Source organism: Bombina bombina, chromosome 4 (genome assembly GCF_027579735.1).
Source record: "Bombina bombina isolate aBomBom1 chromosome 4, aBomBom1.pri, whole genome shotgun sequence".
NCBI lineage: Eukaryota > Metazoa > Chordata > Amphibia > Anura > Bombinatoridae > Bombina > Bombina bombina.
In genome coordinates this window covers 544148371-544171272 of record NC_069502.1, presented here as the reverse complement: position 1 = coordinate 544171272, position 22902 = coordinate 544148371, and the positions used below count along the sequence as shown (strand labels likewise).

The following is a 22902-nucleotide window of genomic DNA, read 5'->3' as shown; positions in this document are numbered from 1 at the left end:
AGCTTCCCCAAACCCCCCCCCCCCCCCACCACCACCACAAACCCCAACCACCTCATTGATCGTTTTTTTTTTAAACTTATTTTAAACTGATTGCACCTTTTTCTGTAGTGTAGCGGTTCCCACCCGCTCCCTCCCCGTGCACGCGCCCGCCCCGCCCTCCCGTGCACGCGCGCACGTCTGTGCGCGCCCCCGGTCATCCCCGCCCACGATCCCGCCCCCCTCCACATCTCCAGGGCCATCGATGGCCGCCACCCGCCTCCCGGTACTGCTCCCACCCACCAACGAAGGAAGCCACCGATCTCCGGTGCAGAGAGGGCCACAGAGTGGCTCTCTCTGCATCGGATGGCTTCAAAAGGTTATTGCAGGATGCCTCCATATCGAGGCATCACTGCAATAACCGGAAAGCAGCTGGAAGCAAACAGGATCGCTTCCAGCTGCTTTCCACACCGAGGACGTGCAGGGTACGTTCTCAGGCGTTAACTGCCTTTTTTTTGAGGACGTACCCTGCACGTCCTCGGTCGTTAAGGGGTTAAACAACTTTCTAATTTACTTCTATTATCTAATTTGCTTCATTCTCTTGATATTCTTTCCTGAAATGCATATCTAGATAGGCTCAGTAGCTTCTGATTGGTGGCTGCACATAGATGCCTCATGTGATTGGCTCACCCATGTGTATTGCTATTTCTTTAACAAAAGATATCTAAAGAATGAAGTAAATTAGATAATAGAAGTAAATAGGAATGTTGTTTAAAATTGTATTTTTTATCTGAATCATAAAAGAAAATGTTGGGGTTTAATGTCTCTTTAAAGTCATTTATGTACCACAAAACATTACAAACAATATTGTAATCTCTTTTTTTTTTATGTCAGTAATTTTCTTTTTACAAGCTCTGTAAGAAAATGTGGGTATAGATTAAAGATTAACATGCAAAATATAGTGTTTCAGATCAGAAAGCTGAAGTCTCTGACATAATGTAGATAGAGACATGAAACTGATTTTTTTTTTTTTATTTACACTATCTTTCAGTTTTACGTTATTTGAGCAAGGCTGAATAGTCTGTCTGAGCATGTTAGGATTCGATTCACAATGGAATTACCAAATTATCTATGCTTACAGTATTTAAGAAAAAAAAGGTGCTGTAAAATGTGTTTAAATGGTCATAATGCTCAAAATGTTTCATGTATATGAAAGACCATCAATTAAATGTTAAAAATAGTGTTTGCATGTAAAAAGGTCCAGTAATAGCTGTATAAGCTCTTTAATACATTTTTGTTTGTTGCGACACCCATGCATAGAAAATATTATTTATTAGGGTACCAAAACTGGAAAGTCATTGAGCTAAAAATCACTGTACTGACAAACTGAAATCTGGGTTTGTCACACACATTAGTTTTAAAAGCTGTCTTTGCTGAAAAAAGTTAATCTTTGTACAATACAAAGAAATATTTTAAGCATTAGGTGTATTTTGATTAATAGTCATAGGAAATTTTTAACAGATTCTTTAAAAGGTCAGGCATTATCAAAGTAAAAGAAGAAATAGTTTGAATAGCTAAATTATTTTGGTATATCCATGCACTTATGCAAAAACAAAAAAAATAAAAATAATAATGGTCTATCAGAGAAGTGCCGGGCAATGTAAAAAGCTGTAGTAACATAATGTCACATAACTATGTGTTAAATCCCTATTAAGAGATTAAATACCCCTAGAGTGACAATGCACTGCTTATCCTGAATTTACCATTGGTCCGTGGCCCAATCACAAGCAGTGTATGTGCGCAAGCGCCAATCACATGCTCTCTTCAGCTGTAAAGTGTAAGTGCATATTGTCATTCCACAACTGACTTACTGACTCTTTGAGTATGGCAAAAGGAAACAAATAAATAAAAAAATACTTGCACCATTAAATAATCCTATGTAGATCTTCAAGAAAAAGTTTTTCACACTTGCTTATTTCTCTCATTTATTATGATGAAAAAGATGCTGGAGATTGCCAGGTGACCTTTATTACTATGGTGATCACATGACCATTATACGAATATGAAACACCTTATTTTAATTAAGGGACATGTATCATTACCTTGGTTATGCAAGTAGAAAGAAACACAGAGCGCAACCGCACCTCAAGGTAAAAGCATTTAATGTTTGATATGGCGCTATCAATACAATTGCACTTACAAGATGTTAGTTACAATATCGCCTTTGATAAACAATTCTCCAACTGCACCCAGGCTCTTTAACTCCTGAAGTCACTTCCAGTTGTATTGCGTCCAAGCGTCTGTATTATAATCAGAAGCGCTGATACATATAACCACCGGTAACAGTTTTTCTTTGTAGCAACAACTCGTTTGTTTAGAAACAAAGTCTGTAATGTTGTCCTCCGTCTACGCGTTTCATCCGATTCACACAGATTTTCTCAAGACCCAGGACTCATTGTTACCGGTGGTTATATGTATCAGCGCTTATGATTATAATACAGACGCTTGGATGCAATACAACTGGAAGTGACGTCAGGAGTTAAAGAGCCTGGGTGCAGTTGGAGAATTGTTTTTCAAAGGCGATATTGTAACTAACATCTTGTAAGTGCAATTGTATTGATAGCGCCATATCAAACATTAAATGCGTTTACCTTGAGTTGCGGTTGCGCTCTGTGTTTCTTTCTACTTGCAGTATCGATTGGGCTGGGCGCTCTTTAGCATCCAGTAACTAAGACAGCAGCACCGCACTCAAGAACAGAGAGAGGAGGAAGCCAGATCAAACTGAACAGAGCAAACAACAGAGAAATAATTCTATCATACTCCTCGAGACATTGAGGTGAGAATAAAAATATCAGTGTATATATATGTTTACAACAATATGTTAATATACAGATATAAGCTTGATATATATCAGCATTTATCGTCAAAGTTGAAAATCATTATTTTTATTTTGCCAAATAGCTCATTCTGATTAGTTTATATATGAAATATTACATATAAGTAATTTTAATACATCAGATGTGCTGGGGACTCAAGAAAATTAATAACAATAATTCTGAGCCCCAGCAGTTTTTAGTCTGTTAGCGCAGTGTTAGGCAGAGAAGTTTGGAATTACCTTGGTTATATACATATATTTTATACTTTTTTCAGAAGTACCAGATCCCCAGCCACTGATTTTAGCAGGGTAATTGCCTTTTCCAAATGAGGGATCTTGTGTAAATATTTATAGTGCACACAATAAAAACCTCTCCAGCCCAAGGGTGTGAATGGCTTAGTAAGTAACTTCCCTTTCTGTAATTTGAGGCATGTGTGGTATGTTCTAATTATAAATTCTTAAATCACTGCAGGCTTATTATGGATTTTATTTATGCCATTAGGTGTTTAAATGACTACTGATAATGAATTACTTTACAAAGTGCAAAGGGAAGAAATGTGATTAACTGATGTGCAGAATTCCATGTTTTGACTACGCAATTAAACATTTCAAAAGTGGAAAAAAGTCTTGAGATTTGTATTTATTTTTATCTTCTAGTTACCCTGAAGAATGCTGCTGAACTCTTGGAATTTGCTGCTTTGTACAATGCAGAGCAGCTGAAAAGTTCTTGTTTACAGTTTATAGGACAGAATATGGCATCTTTACTGGAAGCAAGGTAGGGCCTTTAAAATACATTTTATATATATGTATGAAAAAGAAGAGTGTGGAGGGCGCTAGAATTGATAATACTGAGAACCTCTGTGATGTTAGGTTTCCTAATACTCATACAGTAGTTGGATAAAACATACAAAATTTTAGTACAACAGCGTATGCTTGCTGGGCAAATCTCACTGCACCGGATTGTCTATGATGCCGGCAAATAATAGCAATGCACCCTACAAATAAAACAACAATATTTATAGGAATAAACAAAATTTCATATTAAAAGTTATTTTCTATTCTGTTAATCCATATGTTCATTAATGCAGTGATGTGTTAATAAACGTCCTTAAACAGTATCTTGAAATAAGTGAAGAATAGTCAAGACCCCGCCAGGGTTCCTACTTACACTCCTTACCCCCAATCATATGAGGTAAGTGCCGCACAGTCAAGAGGAGAGCTCACGCCGGACCTTGGAAATCCACACTTCTCAGCTTCTTGGAGATAGCAGAGTTCTCTTCCAATCACGTATTGTGTGTCACATGTAATGAAAGCAGAAGAGACACATAGTGCAACACGTAACTTTTATTTACTCTAAAAAGTGTAACACTTGTTTAATATACTCCTTACAAGAGTGAACCTCAATCACATATGAGGTAATGACATAGCTCAAACAATAAGACCAGGTTTCGAATGTCCAAAGTAGTCTTATAGAAACGTCTCCTAAAAGATCCTGAGTAAAAAGCCGTTCTGTGTAAACTCCTTATGCGTTTCTAAGGCACCGACCCGCTGGTTTCTTCTTCATCAGATGAATGAAAACAGAACAGCAACACAACCGGCTTTAAAGCAAGGTGGCGGTAACTGATTGGTTAACATTTCTGTCCTGTGACTTAGTGACGCGAAAACCGGAAGAAATCTGTTATTGACAGATCGGAGTCGTAAGTAGTGCTATGGGATCTTGAAGTTTAATCCTGTTGTACATATTACTTCTAATATATCACATTTTAGAGTAAATAAAAGTTACGGTGTTGCACTATGTGTCTCTTCTGCTTTCATTACATGTGACACACAATACGTGATTGGAAGAGAACTCTACCAGCTCCAAGACGTGGGCTCTCCTCTTGACTGTGCGGCACTTACCTCATATGATTGGGGGTAAGGAGTGTAAGTAGGAACCCTGGCGGGGTCTTGGCTATTCTTCACTTATTTCAAGATACTGTTTAAGGACGTTTATTAACACATCACTGCATTAATGAACATATGGATTAACAGAATAGAAAATAACTTTTAATATGAAATTTTGTTTATTCCTATAAATATTGTTGTTTTATTTGTAGGGTGCATTTCTATTATTTGCCGGCATCATAGACAATCCGGTGCAGTGAGATTTGCCCAGCAAGCATACGCTATTGTACTTAATTTTTTTTATCTTTTATCCCACTACTGTATGAGTATTAGGAAACGTAACATCACAGAGGTTCTTAGTATTATTAATTCTAGCGCCCTTCACACTCTTCTTTTTCATTTGTTATTCAAGTATTGAGCATATTGTTTAGGGGCAATAGGCACTATGCTCTTCAGGTAGTGGCAGCTGGTGGCAGTACAGAGTATTATTCTTTTTTATCCTTTTTAGTATGTGTGTGTGTATATATATATATATATATATATATATATATATATATATATATATATATATTGTACACTAATCCACACTAGTTGAAAACATTACAAAGTGTTAATTCCTCTCTTAGATAGAAGATGGACATTATTATAGTGTAAGTGGAAGAGCTGCACAGAATTTAAAACAGTTTACCATATAAATGCATTAGAATTTACACCCCAGAAGAGGCTGAGTGATATGTATAAGTAGCCTGTCTTGGGTGTACAGAGTTACTGATTGATGCATATGCAGTTGTTTGCCATTTACTCAATATCATGCTTGGTGCAAACACAAATTAACTGATCTGTTTGTGCCAAAATTTAGCTCCAGGGCATTGTAAAAGGAACCCAACCTGGAGTAAAAATTAACTTGAACCAGACATTTATTTGGCAAACTGTTTAAAACATTATGCTGATGCCAAATAGTCGCAGTTAGTTATACTCTGCCTTGAATGTCACTTTAAACATATTTTAATTGTAAGTTTAAATGGATAACGTCTGAATTTTTACACTAGAATATTTGATTTACAGGCAAAAACAATATTATAGAATAATATATTAATACTCGGCTGTTAACAACATTATATGGGCCATTTAATTTACTTCTATTATCAAATTTGTTTTGTTCTTTTGGTATACTTTGTTGAAAATGATACCTAGGTAGGCACTGCTGATTGGTGGCTACAAATATATGTCTATTGGCTCACATACACCTGCTACATTCTTTTCTTTCAAAATAATTATAGTCCATAGCTTTTGGCAGAAAAGTCCTTTAGGCTGTAGTGTCGGCTAAAAAAATTGTCCCACCCTTTCCGTAACATAGACCATCTGCTCGGGTATTAATCCCATATGTTATGGAGGACTGTGGACCATCATAATTTTACGAAAGAAAACAAAATTTGTGCTTACCTGATAAGTTCTTTTCTTTCGAAATGATGATGGTCCAAAGGCCCACCCGTTTTAAGTTTTTGGGTGACAGTTCTAATTTGCACCTCTATAGACCCTGCTTTTGTCTTTCCTACCTATCTGTTTCCTATTCTCTTCACGGTTAAACGTTGAACTGAGGAGAGATGGGAGGTTGGAGGGAATTTAATCTCTTGTGTGGGTTTTTGGTCGTCTCCTAGTGGTGGGAATTATATCCCACATGTTTTCGACCATATGGACTATCATCATTCCAAAAGAAAATAATTTATCAAGTAAGCATACATTTAGTTTTTTCCGGTAGCGTAGGGAACCTTCCCCTTCCTCCCCGTCCCCTTCCCTCTTTTCCTCCCTCAGCATCACCGCAGGCCCATACAGACAGTGACACAGAGTAAAGGCATTCTGCCTTCAACTGGTTGTTCTTCCTTACATTTATTCCAATAGATATTACCATATTTAATTATTATTTCCATATTTACTTACATATGACTGACCCAGCCTTATTGACAATGGAGGATTATAAAAACTAAACCGAACCGCAACAACAGTAATAGAGCTTCGATTAAGTGCTTTTTGTGTGGACGTGCATGTGTTTGTCGGGGTACGCTAGCACACACAGCAGTTAGGGGTGCTTGTGTGTGTAAATATATATATAACATACAGTAGTAAATCAGCACACACCAACCATATCAGCCACTTGGTGCATGGCTAAACTTCCATAGAATGACAGTAGTAGTCAGGATGAATCCGGTGTAGATCCAGTTTACCCACCACACAAAGCCAGCACACAAGATGTAGCAAAAACACCACTTTAATGAATAAGCAGCATAACGTTTCGGCTCAACACATGAGCCTTGGTCACATGCAGCTGGTTATAAGAAAAACTGTTTTTCTTATAACCTGCTGCATGTGACCGAGGCTCACGTGTTGAGCCGAAACGTTATGCTGCTTATTCATTAAAGTGGTAAATAAGTAAATGTATTCACTGAATTAATTTACTTATTTATCAAGACCAGAGAGTGCTGTTTACTGCTTGCCATATCTTATCCTTACTCTAGCACCCTGGCATTTAAAAAACTGTTTGTGAGAGTGCACCTGACTCAGTAAGTATGTATGTATGTATGTATATGTGTGTATATATATATATATATATATATATATATATATAATTCCTTAAAATTATGGGGGAGATAGAAAGCTGAAATTAAAATCCTCCATGTATCAAAATTAAATCAATGTAAATATTTGCATAGGAAATTAGCACATCTAGGCAAGATTCCCCGCTTGCTTTTTCCCAGAAATACTACATATACAAAGTTACCAATGCACAAGATAATTCTGGGTAAGATATGCAAATTAGATATGCAAATTCTCATTTTTTTTTCTTCAAATACTGTTTTAACACAGCGATCCTTTTAACAGAATTATTTCTGGATATTGCTGCAATAATCCTGTTAAAAGGATCGCTGTGTTAAAACAGTATTTGAAGCAAAAAAAATGAGAATTTGCATATCTTACCCAGAACTCTCTTGTGCATTGTTAACTTTGTATATGTAGTATTTCTGGGAAAAAGCAAGCGGGGAATCTTGTCTAGATGTGCTAATTTCCTATGGAAATATTTACATTGATTTATATATATATATATATATATATATATATATATATATATATATATATATATATATATATATATATATTATAGATACACACCAGAGATCAAGGGGTTAAACAACTACTGCATAACACACTTGAATTCACAATTTAACTCCTAACTTTGATTGCCAAAGACACGCAGAATGACTTTAGTATGCTTGCTGTATAGTGACTTCAGTGTGCTGATGCGTGATGTACACTCACTGTGATGCATCTGTGCAAATGTACCTTTTTAAAATGCCAAGGCTCTGATACTTTGCACATTATTTTATTGTAATTAAACCTTTATATTGCATTGATGTCTAGGTCTCTTGATGTACTGAGTGATGAAGTTTTGAGGGATCTTTCAGAAGCTTACAGAAAAATGGTAAGAATTGAATTTAGTATTGTATTTGCTGTTCTTTCCCAGTCCCATCTTTTGACAAATAATCAGTATAGTCTTTTATTCAGATGCAGCTTCACATTTATTATTCTACAATTGTGACTGCAGAACCTGGGGCTACATTTTTATATAAAAGCAATTTTCACACTAGCACTCCAGTAGCCTCAGACATATTAAAGGGACATGGAAGTCAGCCCCCATTTAGCAGCAGCAGCAGGCATATTACACTTTCATATTTCAGAGTATTCCATTTGTTCTTTGTTCTCTTGGTATTCCTTGTAGAAAAGCATACATAGGTAGGCTCATGAGCAGCTGTGCACTTCTGGGAGGTAGCTGGCAATTGGTGGCGATATATGCCTCTTGGTGCTCTGGAGCTGAATTTAATTATATGCATCACTTTGCAGGAATATGCAAACAATAGTGTGATAATAAATCTAACACATGTAAATTCATAATATTTTTTAATTTTTTTTCTAAAACTGCATTATTGATTTAGTATAGTATAGTATAGTTGAATGTGTTCTTATCTAAAACGTAATGTGAGTTTGTTCTTCAAGCAGAGCATTTTCTTTTAGCAGTTTTATGTCCCTTTAATATATATTGACTCCTAAGCTGTCACATGAAAATTAGTCATTTAGATATGGAGAGCGCTACCTCACTTTAGTGGATTACATTGTGAATGTAGTATTTAAAGAATCCACCGGAGCAGCATCACGCCAACTTCTTTCAAGGTTCGTATTGAAAGGATGTCAGAGGATTTCATTTTATATGAACTGATACTGCACATAAATGACCTTTTGAGCTCTTATTCTGTAAGAGGAGTTTGCTAAAGTGAATACTGTTAAAGGGACACTGAACCCAAAATTTTCTTTCATGATTCAGCTAGAGCATGCAATTTTATTTTTTATTTGAAATAATTTTTATTGAGGGTTTTTTATAATGACAACATAAAATTATGACATATACATATTACAAAACATAGCAATGATTGTCTCAACAACAATATGACAGGAAAAGAAAACATATAATAAATGCCAAAATACATCTGAAAACCTCCTTTTATGTTTTTTATATCATAATGGGAGTAGCTATTATTCCAGGCCATTGTGCTAAAACACGCTCTGAAGGAGCACTACTGTAGCTACTAGACCGACCCAATTTATTATGAACTTCTTGAGAACCTAAATAACTAGTTTGTCATAGAATTGAATGCTTCTTATTATTAAAGGGTCTTGATACCAAGAGCAAAATAAAGAGCAAGGGGGAAGTTGGGGAAATGTCAGCTGGTAAGCACCGCTGTACAAATAATTTTTCTATGTAACAATAATATTAAGTACTTAAGTTATATGATGAAAATAATAAGTACAGCAAAGTAAATAGTTATGGTCAACTACTATGGGTGGGGGGGGGGCGAAAGACCATAGAAATGTTAATTGACTAGGTCAATTAGTTATCATAACATGATGCGTGGCGTGCAGCACTAAGCTATACGGGAGTTAAGTGTAATTTGTAATGAGTATCAAGAAAGAGCAGGTATAGCTCCAGTCTAGCTAGGATGAGATCTAAGTTTCACTATTGGAGCATTTATGCAGTATCTCCCCTCAGGGATATTGTCACCACTGGACAGAGACGGTTAAGGGATGGTGGATATGACCCGCTCACAGATGTAGAGCGGGAAAGGGTGAGGGGAGATACAGTCGGTGGAGAAATGTTATGGGACCTGGTGGCCCTGTAAATCAGAAACCTGGGGATATTATAGTAAATAAAAAGTAAAAATATATAGGGATTGAGGTGCTATAGGATGCAATTTCCAATGCATATTAACCTTTAACCTTTAGGATAGTGTCAGCTTGCATGTTCTAATTCTCATAATTTGTCTATGTAGATACGACAGTCAGGTCATCTAGCTAATCAGGGTAACGGTTATTCAGATCTCCTTCAATAAGCTATATCTGATACATAACTACCATGTATAGAAATATTTAGGGGAAATAGTAATGATAGATAACATGTAGAATTATAATAACATATCATTTAAACAACAGAAACAGGTACCAATACAACTGAATACAGTAGTATATACTGTATATAAAACCAGGATAGTGAATGTTAGCTTGCATGTTCTAATTCTTATAATATGTCTATGCAAATACGACAGTCAGGGCATCTAGCTGATTAGGATAACTATTATTCAGATCCCCTTCAATAAACCATATCTGATATATTACTATCATGTATACAGATATTTAAAGGGGATAATGACAGCAGATAACATATAGAATAATAATTACACAGCATTTAGACAACAAAAACAGATACCTGTACAACTGAATATAGCAGTGCAACCATATATAAAGCCTAGTGTATACTGTCAGATAAAGCGACATTTTACAAGTGGCTAGTTAGTTAATTAACACAAAAAATAATTACTGCATTATAGTAGCTCCACAACAGGATAGTGACTCCACTGAGAGTAAAGAACATAGGAGATAGTAGTAGTTTTAGCACTATGTTTTATATGGACAAGAACATCTTATATACTTTTTAAGGCAAATATGTAAGATTTAGCATGTAACAAGTAGATGTAGGAACAATAATGGTAGGAGCAGTCAAAGAGCAGGTCTTAGTGGTCACTAGCACTCAGGATAAGTGCTAAATTAGTAATGTAAACTGTAACCATTTTCTAACTGTTGTATGCAAGGCCACTATATGGCATAAAAACTGAACATATGAACATCATGTCGTTCTAGGAGTACCCGTAAGAAGGCTAATAATAGCAACTAAACTTTACCATGAACAGTAAAATACAAATCTTGTAGTTAAAATCATATCCTGCATAGGAATGTCTCAGGGCAGTCATACTTATTTTGGTATCTATAAACATAGTGAACATTACAAACAACAATAATGTAACTCTTAATCGTACCTCAGGAGAAAGAAAAAAGGAAAAAAAGAGGTTGATAGTGGTGAACTGACACCAAGATCTTTTAGGAGTTTAAAGCTTTTTATAGAATAACAGGAGCTCATCAGGCAGCTGTTCACAGGATTTCCAACCAGTTGACAGAGAGGGGTATAGATCTCCCACACATCTTCAAAGCCTATAATGCATAGGGTAGGAGAAAATATAAGACACCTATAATTGGCTAACATCTAGACTAAATGGGAAGCCCAGCTGGCTTAGTGTAAAGGCAATCACAGCTCATACATAAAATAATGGAACACATATGTTAAGTAAAAACCTAGGGTAAAAGTCTTTATATTATCTAGTAGCTTTGTGGGCAATAGCATGTCACATTACCAGTATTATGGAGCACTAGTACAATTAGGAATATGCAATAGACAAAAACAGCAGGCATTCAAACATCAAAGTCAGCAGTCATAAACTTGAACACCAACAGTGTTATCGTTGAACATCTCTGTCATAGACTTTAAATTCTATCAGCTCCTGCTATAACTGTTCATAGTAATATGATAATACAAAGGTGATTGTCGCTATGAAAAGAAAAATAAACTTTCGTGTTAATAACCTAGATCATCTTGGCTAAGTGTAGTTAAATGTAATCTACTCCAATAATTGGTAGAGCATGCAATTTTAAGCAACTTTCTAATTTACTTCTATTATCAATTTTTCTTCGTTCTCTTGTTGTCATTATTTGAAAAAGAAGGCATCTATGCTAAGGAGCCAGCAAAATGGACAGCACTTGTTTATTGGTGCTGTCCAATCAGCAAGGACAACCCAGGTTGTTCACCAAAAATGGGCCGGCATCTATACTTACATTCTTGCTTTTCAAATAAACATACCAAGAGAATGAAGAAAATTTGATAATAGGAGTAAATTAGAAAATTGCTTAAAATTACATGCTCTATCTGAATCAAGAAAGAAAAAAAAATTGGGTTCAGTGTCCCTTTAAGCTACATTACCAGATTAGTATGCATTTATCTCAGAAGCTTAAACTACAATATGCCAGGTGTTTGTTAATAAATGTTTAGATATCTGAGTGCAGCCTTTATTATTTTATTTGCATTTCTGAGGTCACTTTTTGTACTGTATAGTTCTACTCTGACAACTATTTCATAGAAATGTCCCTATAAATATATATACATTCTACAGTTATTGCCATATGTATATTAATCTCATTAGAAAGGCAGGCATTACTTTTAATTTTACTTCAAGGTGGAAATCGTTTTATCCATTCATTAAATGAGCCGCTGAGCCTTCACATGTGTGATTAAACTTCAGTCAACTAAGAGGAGGCAAAACACCCAATATAACAGAGCTTTTAATCCCTCCCACTTTCCCATTATCCCACAATTGTTTGCCTCCAGTGAGTGAGGTGAATTTGGAAGTGCTGATCTTCATGTTTGACTGGGGTTCTCTAACTGATTTGCAACCCACATACACCATAAAACACTTTGTACAGTTTTGACACTTCTAGGATCCTTAGCAGAAAACTAAAAAAATGAGGTGTTGTCTCTTTAAAGTTATCTGCAGTCTACTGTAGCGCACACTGGAGCTCCAGTCCTCAGCAGCAGGCTCTTAGTCAGTCAGTAGCAGTTTTAGCACAGTTGGAAGCTTCTGCACTTGGGACCTCAGGGTTTACTTTCCATCTCCTCACTGACCACTGGCCATCTTTCTGACATGCAGCAGAATTCCTCCTGGACATTAAGAGCAGCGAGCACTCATTATTTGCAGTCTGGCTAAATATATGTAATTATAATCCTTAAATGTCTGCATTTGTCATTTTTTTTTAAATTATAAAATACATATTTTTCCATTTAAAGTGACAGTGTCCAATTTTTCTGAATCTTTTTTTTTTTACATTATGCAAATTGTTCTCCTGAGGTGGTTATCCCTTTATGTCTCTTATACTCTATTTCTGTGCTCCTATCTACCTGTACATACTTGCCTATCGTTACTTATGTACTGTATACTGTGGAGCAAACTGGTACAGCTCACATCTCTGGACATCATGCTGATCCTTTGGAAGGGCGATCCACAGATAATTTAACCCCTTCACAACAATGTTTGCTTTGTAAGGATGTGTTGGTGTGTCAGCCCACTCAGTTATGCCGCTTATGCGCTTAGACTATATCTCATTCTAGATATGGTCAGACCTTGAAGGTTAAAGATCCCCCAACTGCAGACAAAAATCTTTTAAGAAGCCGTCAACCTTTCCAGTACCTGATTTTATTTCTAGTCTTATCTCCATGGAATTGTAGAATCCAGATATTCCTTTTGTTCCCTCCACCAAATTACCCCGCTTTCTCTTTCATGCTTTTCTAATTTGCTGTATATATGACTGGTATTCTGGGAAAGTGGGAGTGATTAAAAAGCTTGGTTATGTTGGGTGTTTTTGCCTCCACCTAGTGGACTGGAGTTAAATCCCACATGTGAGGGCTCTTGGATTCTCACCATCATGAAAGAAATTAATTTATCAGGTAAGCATAAATTTTGTATGTTGTTTTCATAACTTTGTCTTTTATGTAATTACTAGTCCTAAAGCCTGTGTACACGGGCCAATTTTTTAAGTACCGGGGTTCCAACCCTTGCTCCCTCTCTCTCCTCACTCTCTTTTGCGCTCTCTCTCCCCTCTCTCTTTTGCGCTCTCTCTCCCCCCTCTCTTTTAAGCTCTCTCTCTCCCCCCTATTTTGCGCTCTCTCTCCCCCCTATTTTGTGCTCTCTCTCCCCCTAATTTGCGCTCTCTCTCTCCCCCTCTTGTGCTCTCTCTCTCCCCCTCTTTTGCTCTCTCTCTCCCCCCTCTTTTGCCCTCTCTCCCCTCTTTTGCTCTCTCTCTCCCCCCTCTTTTGCTCTCTCTCCCCCCTCTTTTGCCCTCTCTCCCCTCTTTTGCTCGCAATCTCTCTCTCTTCACCCCTCTTCTGCTCTCTCTCTCGCGCCCTCTTTTGCTCTCTCCCCCTCTTTTGCTCTCTCTCCCCCTATTTTGCTCTCTCTCACCCCTCTTTTGCTCTCTCCCCCCTCTCTTTTGCGCTCTCCCCCCTCTCTTTTGCGCTCTCTCCCCCTCTATTTTGCGCTCTCTCTCCCTCTATTTTGCGCTCTCGCTCTCCCCCTTCTCTTTTGCACTCCCTCTCTCCCCCTTCTCTTTTGCACTCTCTCTCTCCCTTCTCTTTTGCGCTCTCTCTCTCCCCCACCTCTCTTTTGAGCTCTCTCTCCCCCCTCTCTTTTGAACTCTCTCTCCCCCCTCTCTTTTGAGCTCTCTCTCCCCCCTCTCTTTTGAGCTCTCTCTCCCCCCCTCTCTTTTGAGCTCTCTCTCCCCCCTCTCTTTTGAGCTCTCTCTCACCCTCTATTTTGCTCTCTCTCTCCCTCTATTTTGCTCTCTCTCCCCCCTCTTTTGCTCTCTCTCCCCCCTCTTTTGCTCTCTCTCCCCCCTCTTTTGCTCTCTCTCCCCCCTCTTTTGCTCTCTCTCCCCGCTCTCTTTTGCTCTCTCTCCCCCCTCTCTTTTGCTCTCTCTCCCCCCTCTCTTTTGCTCTCTCTCCCCCCTCTCTTTTGCTCTCTCTCCCCCCTCTCTTTTGCTCTCTCTCCCCCTCTTTTGCTCTCTCTCCCCCTCTCTTTTGCTCTCTCTCCCCCTCTCTTTTGCGCTCCCCCCCCCCTCTTTTGCGCTCTCTCCCCCTCTCTTTTGCGCTCTCTCCCCCTTCTCTTTTGCCCTCTCTCTCCCCCTTCTCTTTTGCGCTCTCTCTCCCCCTCTTTTGTGCTCTCTCTCTCCCCCTCTTTTGTTCTCTCGCTCTCCCCCCTCTCTTTTGAGCTCTCTCTCTCCCCCTCTCTTTTGCTCTCTCTCTCCCCCTCTTTTGCTCTCTCTCTCCCCCTCTTGCTCTATTTCACCCCCTCTTTTGCTCTCTCTCTCCCTCCTCTCGTTTGCTCTCTCTCCCCTCTTTTTTGCTCTCTTTCCCTCCTCCTTTTGGTCTCTCCCACCTCTTTTGGTCTCTCCCGTCGGCCACGCCCTTCTCACATGCTCCCGCGAGGCCATGCCCCCGTCACGCCTGTCAGTCACGCCCCCTCACCACGCCCCCTCGCCACGTCCGGTCACGCCGGCACGCCCGGCCATGCCCTTACCAGGCAGTTTCCGCTGTGCGCACTCCTCTGCTTTTTAAGGCCAGGTATGTTTGTCTCTGCAGTCTCTACTGCGCATGATTGCATCTGACAAACATACCTGGCCTTTTATTATATAGGATGTCAGCTATACTTGTCTCGTGAAAGGTCAAAAATGCTTGAATGCATTTCAATTTTAAATATCATTTTTGCCATTTGCAAAAATGTTTCTAGTAAAAGTAATTACTGTTTCAGCAGCATACGCACATATGCTATGTGTGACTAGAGGATCAGGATTCAAATATCATGTTTGCTCAGACACCTGGCGGTGGTGTGTATTGAGCCAGTTAAGACTTAAAGGGACAGTCAACACCAGATTTTTTGTTGTTTAAAAAGATAATCTCTTAATTACCCATTCCCCAGTTTTGCATAACCAACACAGTTATAATAATACACTTTCTCTTGTAAGATGTATCGAGTCCACGGATTCATCCATACTTGTGGGATATTCTCCTTCCCTACAGGAAGTGGCAAAGAGAGCACCCACAGCAGAGCTGTCTATATAGCTCCTCCCTTAGCTCCACCCCCCAGTCATTCTCTTTGCCTACTCTAAGTACTAGGAAGGGTAAAGTGAGTGTGGTGACAAAAATGTTAGTTTTTATTTTCTCAAGCAAAAGTTTGTTATTTTAAATGGTACCGGTGTGTACTATTTACTCTCTGGCAGAAAAGGGATGAAGATTTCTGCAAGGAGGATGATGATCTTAGCACTTTGTAACTAAGATCCACTGCTGTTCTCACAAGGGCTGAAGAGTACAGGAAAACTTCAGTTGGGGGAACGGTTTGCAGGCTAAACTGCATTGAGGTATGTTCAGTCTATTTTTTTCTAGAAAGACTGTGTTAATTCTAGAAAAGGCTGGCAATATCCCCATGAGGGAAGGGTAAGCTGTATTCAGACATTTAATAGGAATCCCAGCTTGCATAAAGGGCTCATTAGTTACTGGTGACACTGATAGGAAAAAACGTTTTTGTTTATTTATAAAAGATGCAAATATAACGTTTTTTGAGGGACTTTAAGGGGTCATTGTGGCTTGTTTAAGGGCTATTAACCCACATGGCTAGTTTAAGAAACACTCTGTTGTGTTTCTTTTAGGCCCCATAACATCGAGTGAGGTGGGAGGGGCCTATTTTCAGGCCTCAGTTGCGCAGTTTCTTTTCCTCAGAGACATCCAGCTACTTCTCCAGAGGTTCCTACTGTGTTTGAGGGCTGTAAAGAAGTTTTTTTCCCCACAAATCGTTCCTAAAGAGCAGGTAGGAGCCACAGCAGAGCTGTGGCAAGGTGCTGTACGTTTTTTTACCGTTTTTTAGACGTTTTGTCAATCCGGTTTTTACATTAAGGGGTTAATTGTTTATTTGCATAGCTGTGCAAAGTTACTAAGGCTTTATGATGCTACTGTAAAAATTTCGTTGAGTTTACTGATTTTTTACACTGTTTTGCAGAGTTTGTGCAGCTTTTTTTCTCTTAAAGGCACAGTACCGTTTTTTTTTCTAAGTGTTATTTGCTTTGATTAAAGTGTTTTCCAAGCTTGCTTGTTACATTACTAGCCTGTTTAACATGTCTGACACCAAGGAAAATCCTTGTTCAATGTGTTTAGAAGCCATTGTGGAACCCTCTCTTAAAATGTGTCCAACTTGCACTGATATGTCTATAAATTATAAAGAGTATATTTTAGCACTTAAAAATATTGCAATAGATGATTCTCAGACAGAAGGAAATGAGGGTTTAACATCTAGCTCTCCCCAAGTGTCACAACCAGTAACGCCCGCACAAGTGACGCCTAGTACCTCTAGTGCGTCGAACTAATTTACTTTACAAGACATGGCCACAGTTATGAATACAACCCTCACAGAGGTTTTATCCAAACTGCTTGGTTTACAAGGAAAGCGTGACAGCTCTGGGTTAAGAACAAATGCTGAACCGTCTGACGCTTTAGTAGCCATATCCGATATACCCTCACAATGTTCTGAAGTAGGGGTAAGGGATTTGTTATCTGAGGGAGAAATTTCTGATTCAGGAAAGACGCTCCCTCAGACAGATTCTGATATGACGGCCTTTAAATTTAAGCTTGAACACCTCCGCTTATTGCTCAGGGAGGTATTAGCAACTCTAGATGATTGTGACCCTATAGTGGTCTCAGAGAAATTGTGTAAAATGGACAAATACTTACAGGTTCCTGTTTACACTGATGTTTTTCCAGTCCCTAAGAGGATTGTGAATATTGTTACTAAGGAGTGGGATAGACCAGGTATTCCGTTTGCTCCCCCTCCTGTTTTTAAGAAAATGTTTCCCATATCTGACACCATGCGGGACTCGTGGCAGACAGTTCCTAAGGTGGAGGGAGCGTACAACTATACCTATCGAAGACAGAATTGTGCTTTCAAAGATCCTATGGATAAAAAATTAGAGGGTCTCCTGAAGAAACTTTTTGTTCATCAAGTTTTTCTTCTCCAACCTATTGCGTGCATTGTTCCTGTAACTACTGCAGCTGCTTTCTGGTTCGAGGCTCTAGAAGAGGCTCTTCAGATGGAGACTCCATTAGAGGATATTATGGACAGAATTAAGGCCCTTTAGTTGGCTAATTCTTTCATTACAGATGCTGCTTTCCAACTGGCTAAATTAGCGGCAAAGAATTCAGGTTTTGCCATTTTAGCACGCAGGACGTTATGGCTTAAGTCCTGGTCTCTGCTGATGTGTCATCAAAATCTAAACTTTTGAACATCCCTTTCAAAGGAAAGACCCTATTCGGGCCTGAACTGAAAGAGATTATTTCAGACATCACTGGAGGGAAAGGCCATGCTCAGGATAGAACAAATAAAATGAGGACCAAACAAAATAATTTTCGTTCCTTTCGGAACTTCAAGGGTGGTTCCGCTTCAGCTTCCCCTGCTGCAAAGCAAGAGGGGAATTTTGCCCAATCCAAGTCAGTCGGGAGACCTAACCAGGCGTGGAACAAGGGTAAACAGGCCAAGAAGCCTGCAGCTGCCTCTAAGACAGCATGAAGGGGTAGCCCCCGATCCGAGACCGGATCTAGTAGGGGGCAGACTCTCTCCGCTCAGGCTTGGGCAAGAGATGTTCACGATTCCTGGGCCTTAGAAATTGTATCCCAGGGATATCTTCTGGACTTCAAAGACTCTCCCACAAGGGGGAGATTTCACATTTCTCAATTGTCTGTAAACCAGACAAAGAGAGAGGCGTTCTTACGCTGTGTAGAAGACCTACATACCATGGGAGTAATCCGCCCAGTTCCAAAGGCGGAACAAGGGCTAGGGTTTTACTCAAACCTGTTTGTGGTTCCCAAAAAAGAGGGAACTTTCAGACCAATCTTGGATCTCAAAATTTTAAACAAATTCCTCAGAGTACCATCATTCAAGATTGAGACTATTCGGAGTGGATTTAAAGGATGCGTATCTACACATCCCTATTCACAGAGATCATCATCAATTCCTCAGATTCGCCTTTCAGGACAGGCATTACCAGTTTGTGGCCCTTCCATTCGGGTTGGCCACGGCTCCTAGAATTTTCACAGAGGTGCTAGGGTCCCTTTTGGCGGTTCTAAGACCGCGGGCATAGCAGCGGCGCCTTATCTAGACGACATCTTGATTCAGGCGTCGACTTTCAAGCTAGCCAAGTCTCACATGGACATCGTGTTGGCTTTTCTGAGATCTCACGGGTGGAAGGTGAACATAAAAAAGAGTTCTCTCTTCCCTCTCACAAGAGTTTCCTTCCTAGGGACTCTGATAGACTCGGTAGAAATGAAAATATTTCTGACGGAGGTCAGAAAATCAAAGCTCTTAACAACTTGCCGAGCTCTTCATTCCATTCCTCAGCCATCAGTGGCTCAGTGTATGGAGGTAATCGGACTCATGGTAGCAGCAATGGACATAGTTCCTTTTGCTCGCCTACACCTCAGACCACTGTAACTATGCATGCTCAAACAGTGGAATGGGGATTATGCAGATTTATCTCCTCAAATGCATCTGGACCAGGAGACCAGAGATTCTCTTCTCTGGTGGTTGTCTCAGGACCACCTTTCTCAGGGAATGTGTTTCCGCAGGCCTGAGTGGCTCATAGTAACGACAGATGCCAGCCTGCTAGGCTGGGGTGCAGTCTGGAATTCTCTGAAAGCACAGGGCTTATGGTCTCGGGAGGAAACTCTACTCCCGATAAACATTCTAGAACTGAGAGCGATATTCAATGCGCTCCAGGCGTGGCCTCAGCTAGCTGCGGCCAAATTCATCAGATTCCAGTCGGACAACATCACGACTGTAGCTTATATCAATCATCAAGGAGGAACACGGAGTTCTCTAGCGATGATGGAGGTAACCAAAATAATCCGATGGGCGGAGGATCACTCTTGCTATCTCTCGGCAATCCATATCCCAGGGGTAGAGAACTGGGAGGCAGATTTCCTAAGTCGTCAGACTTTTCATCCGGGGGAGTGGGAACTCCATCCGGAGGTATTTGCCCAGCTGACTCAACTATGGGGCACACCAGAATTGGATCTGATGGCGTCCCGTCAGAATGCCAAACTTCCTTGTTACGGGTCCAGGTCCCGGGATCCCCAGGCGGTACTGATAGATGCTCTAGCAGTGCCCTGGTCCTTCAATCTGGCCTATGTATTTCCACCGTTTCCTCTCCTCCCACGTCTGGTTGCCAGAATCAAGCAGGAGAGAGCTTCGGTGATTCTGATAGCACCTGTGTGGCCACGCAGGACTTGGTATGCAGACCTAGTGGACATGTCGTCGGTTCCACCGTGGACTCTGCCAATGAGGCAGGACCTTCTAATCCAAGGTCCATTCATGCATCCAAATCTAATTTCTCTGCGTCTGACTGCTTGGAGATTGAACGTATGATTCTATCAAAGCGTGGTTTCTCTGAGTCGGTCATTGATACCCTGATTCAAGCTAGAAAGCCTGTCACCAGGAAGATTTATCATAAGATTTGGCGCAAATATTTTTATTGGTTTGAATCCAAGGGTTACTCATGGAGTAAGATTAGGATTCCTAGACAATACACACTAATTAAACAGCGCTAATTGCCAGGGAAGGTTCGATATCTCTGGTACAAAGCAATCAACAAACAATAATCAAAAATAAAAAATAATAAATAAAAAAACTCTTAATAGAATCACTTCAAAGTGAGTATATATATTAACTAACAAAAATACATTAAAAGGCATACATAAAAAACATACATTAAAAATCAATTATTAAAAACATGCATACAAAGCAAGATGAAATGGGAAAAAGGCTACTAAACCTATAATGTATGAAGCAAACAGTTTCCTAAAGTTTCCTAAAAAGGAGGACTAAGCAATTGAATTACCAAAATTTGAGAGTAATAATATACGAGACCTGTTGCAGCTGTTTGACCGAGGGTGTCCTGCGTGCCTCCCGGAGTAAAATAGAATCCCAAAATCTGTAAAACACACAAGCGCAAACAGACTCAAGTGTAGATAGATACAACAAACATACCACGCTGTTAAGATTGCACTTACAAAGTAAAAATTTAATCAGGCGTTTGTTACAAATTTCTCAGTAACCAGGAGAAAATCGTCCATAAACGATAAGATGCGGTATGAGTCCTTACAATACTGTAGGGGTCCCTCAGGGTAATAGTACCGGGACACCGAGATTCAGATTCTTGCAGGCATCCGTACCCGTTACTCTGATGGCAATAGCTGTGTTTGGAAGTTCCGATGCCAATGACATCACTATAGGGCACTACGGATCCTCTGGAATTTCAAAATTAGCCTCAAAGCGTTTCAACCGCCAACGTGCGGTCTTTCTCAAGAGGTGAAATTAATTCACTTCACCTCTTGAGAAAGTCTGCACGTTAGCGGTTGAAATGCGTTGAGGCTAATTTTGAACTTCCAGAGGATCCGTAGTGCCCTATAGTGATGTCATCGGCATCGGAACTTCCAAACACAGCTATTGCCATCAGAGTCACGGGTACGGATGCCTGCAAGAATCTGAATCTCTGTGTCCCGGTAATATTACCCTGAGGGACCTCTACAGTATTGTAAGGACTCATACCGCATCTTATCGTTTATGGAAGATTTCCTCCTGGTTACTGAGAAATTTGTAACAAACGCCTGATTAAATTTTTACTTTGTAAGTGCAATCTTAACAGCGTGGTATGTTTGTTGTATCTATCTACACTTGAGTCTGTTTGCGCTTGTGTGTTTTACAGATTTTAGGATTCCTAGAATATTGTCCTTTCTCCAAGAAGGATTGGAGAAGGGATTATCAGATAGTTCCTTAAAAGGACAGATATCTGCTTTGTCTATTCTTTTACACAAACGTCTGGCAGATGTCCCAGACGTTCAAGCATTTAGTCAGGATCAAGCCTGTATTTAAACCTGTTGCTCCACCATGGAGCCTAAACTTAGTTCTTAAAGTTCTTCAAGGGGTTCCGTTTGAACCTATGCATTCCATAGATATTAAGCTTCTATCTTGGAAAGTTTTGTTTTTAGTAGCTATCTCTTCGTCTCGAAGAGTTTCTGAGCTATCTGCTTTACAATGTGACTCACCTTACCTTGTTTTCCATGCAGATAAGGTTGTTTTGCGTACCAAACCTGGGTTTCTTCCTAAGGTTGTTTCTAATAGGAATATCAATCAGGAGATTGTTGTTCCTTCACTGTGTCCTAATCCTTCATCAAAGAAGGAACGTCTGTTGCACAATCTTGATGTGGTTCGTGCTTTAAAGTTCTACTTAAAAGCAACTAAATATTTCCGTCAAACATCTTCATTGTTTGTTGTTTATTCTGGTAAACTGAGAGGTCAAAAGGCTACGGCTACCTCTCTTCCCTTTTGGCTGAAAAGCATCATCCGTTTGGCTTATGAGACTGCTGGCCAGCAGCCTCCTGAAAGAATTACTGCTCATTCTACTAGAGCAGTGGCTTCCACATGGGCTTTTAAAAATTAGGCTTCTGTTGAACAGATTTGTAAGGCGGCGACTTGGTCTTCGCTTCATACTTTTTCCAAATTTTACAAATTCGATACTTTTGCTTCTTCGGAGGCTATTTTTGGGAGAGAGGTTCTACAAGCAGTGGTGCCTTCCTTTTAAGGTACCTGTCTTGTCCCTCCCTTCATCCGTGTCCTAAAGCTTTGGTATTGGTATCCCACAAGTATAGATGAATCCGTGGACTCGATACATCTTACAAGAGAAAACATAATTTATGCTTACCTGATAAATTTATTTCTCTTGTGATGTATCGAGTCCACGGCCCGCCCTGTTTATTTAAGACAGGCAGTATATTTTTATTTAAAAAACTTCAGTCACCACTGCACCCTATAGTTTCTCCTTTTTCTTCCTAGTCTTCGGTCGAATGACTGGGGGGTGGAGCTAAGGGAGGAGCTATATAGACAGCTTTGCTGTGGGTGCTCTCTTTGCCACTTCCTGTAGGGAAGGAGAATATCCCACAAGTATGGATGAATCCGTGGACTCGATACATCACAAGAGAAATAAATTTATCAGGTAAGCATAAATTATGTTTTTTACCTCTGGCATTACCTTGTATCTAAGCCTCTGCAAACTGCCCCCTTTTCCATCTAAAGGGGAGGAGAGTCCACGGC

At 39.6% G+C, this 22902-nt stretch overlaps 1 protein-coding gene across 1 annotated transcript in view; it reads left to right on the top strand.

Moving 5' to 3' along the window:
• The window catches only part of IBTK (inhibitor of Bruton tyrosine kinase), a 244926-nt gene that overhangs the window by 136300 nt on the left and 85724 nt on the right, over positions 1-22902 (top strand). Inside the window, exons 18-19 of the mRNA XM_053710478.1 lie at positions 3509-3626; positions 8150-8210. Coding sequence (XP_053566453.1) covers positions 3509-3626; positions 8150-8210 — 179 coding nt within the window. The remainder of the gene's footprint in view (positions 1-3508; positions 3627-8149; positions 8211-22902) is intronic.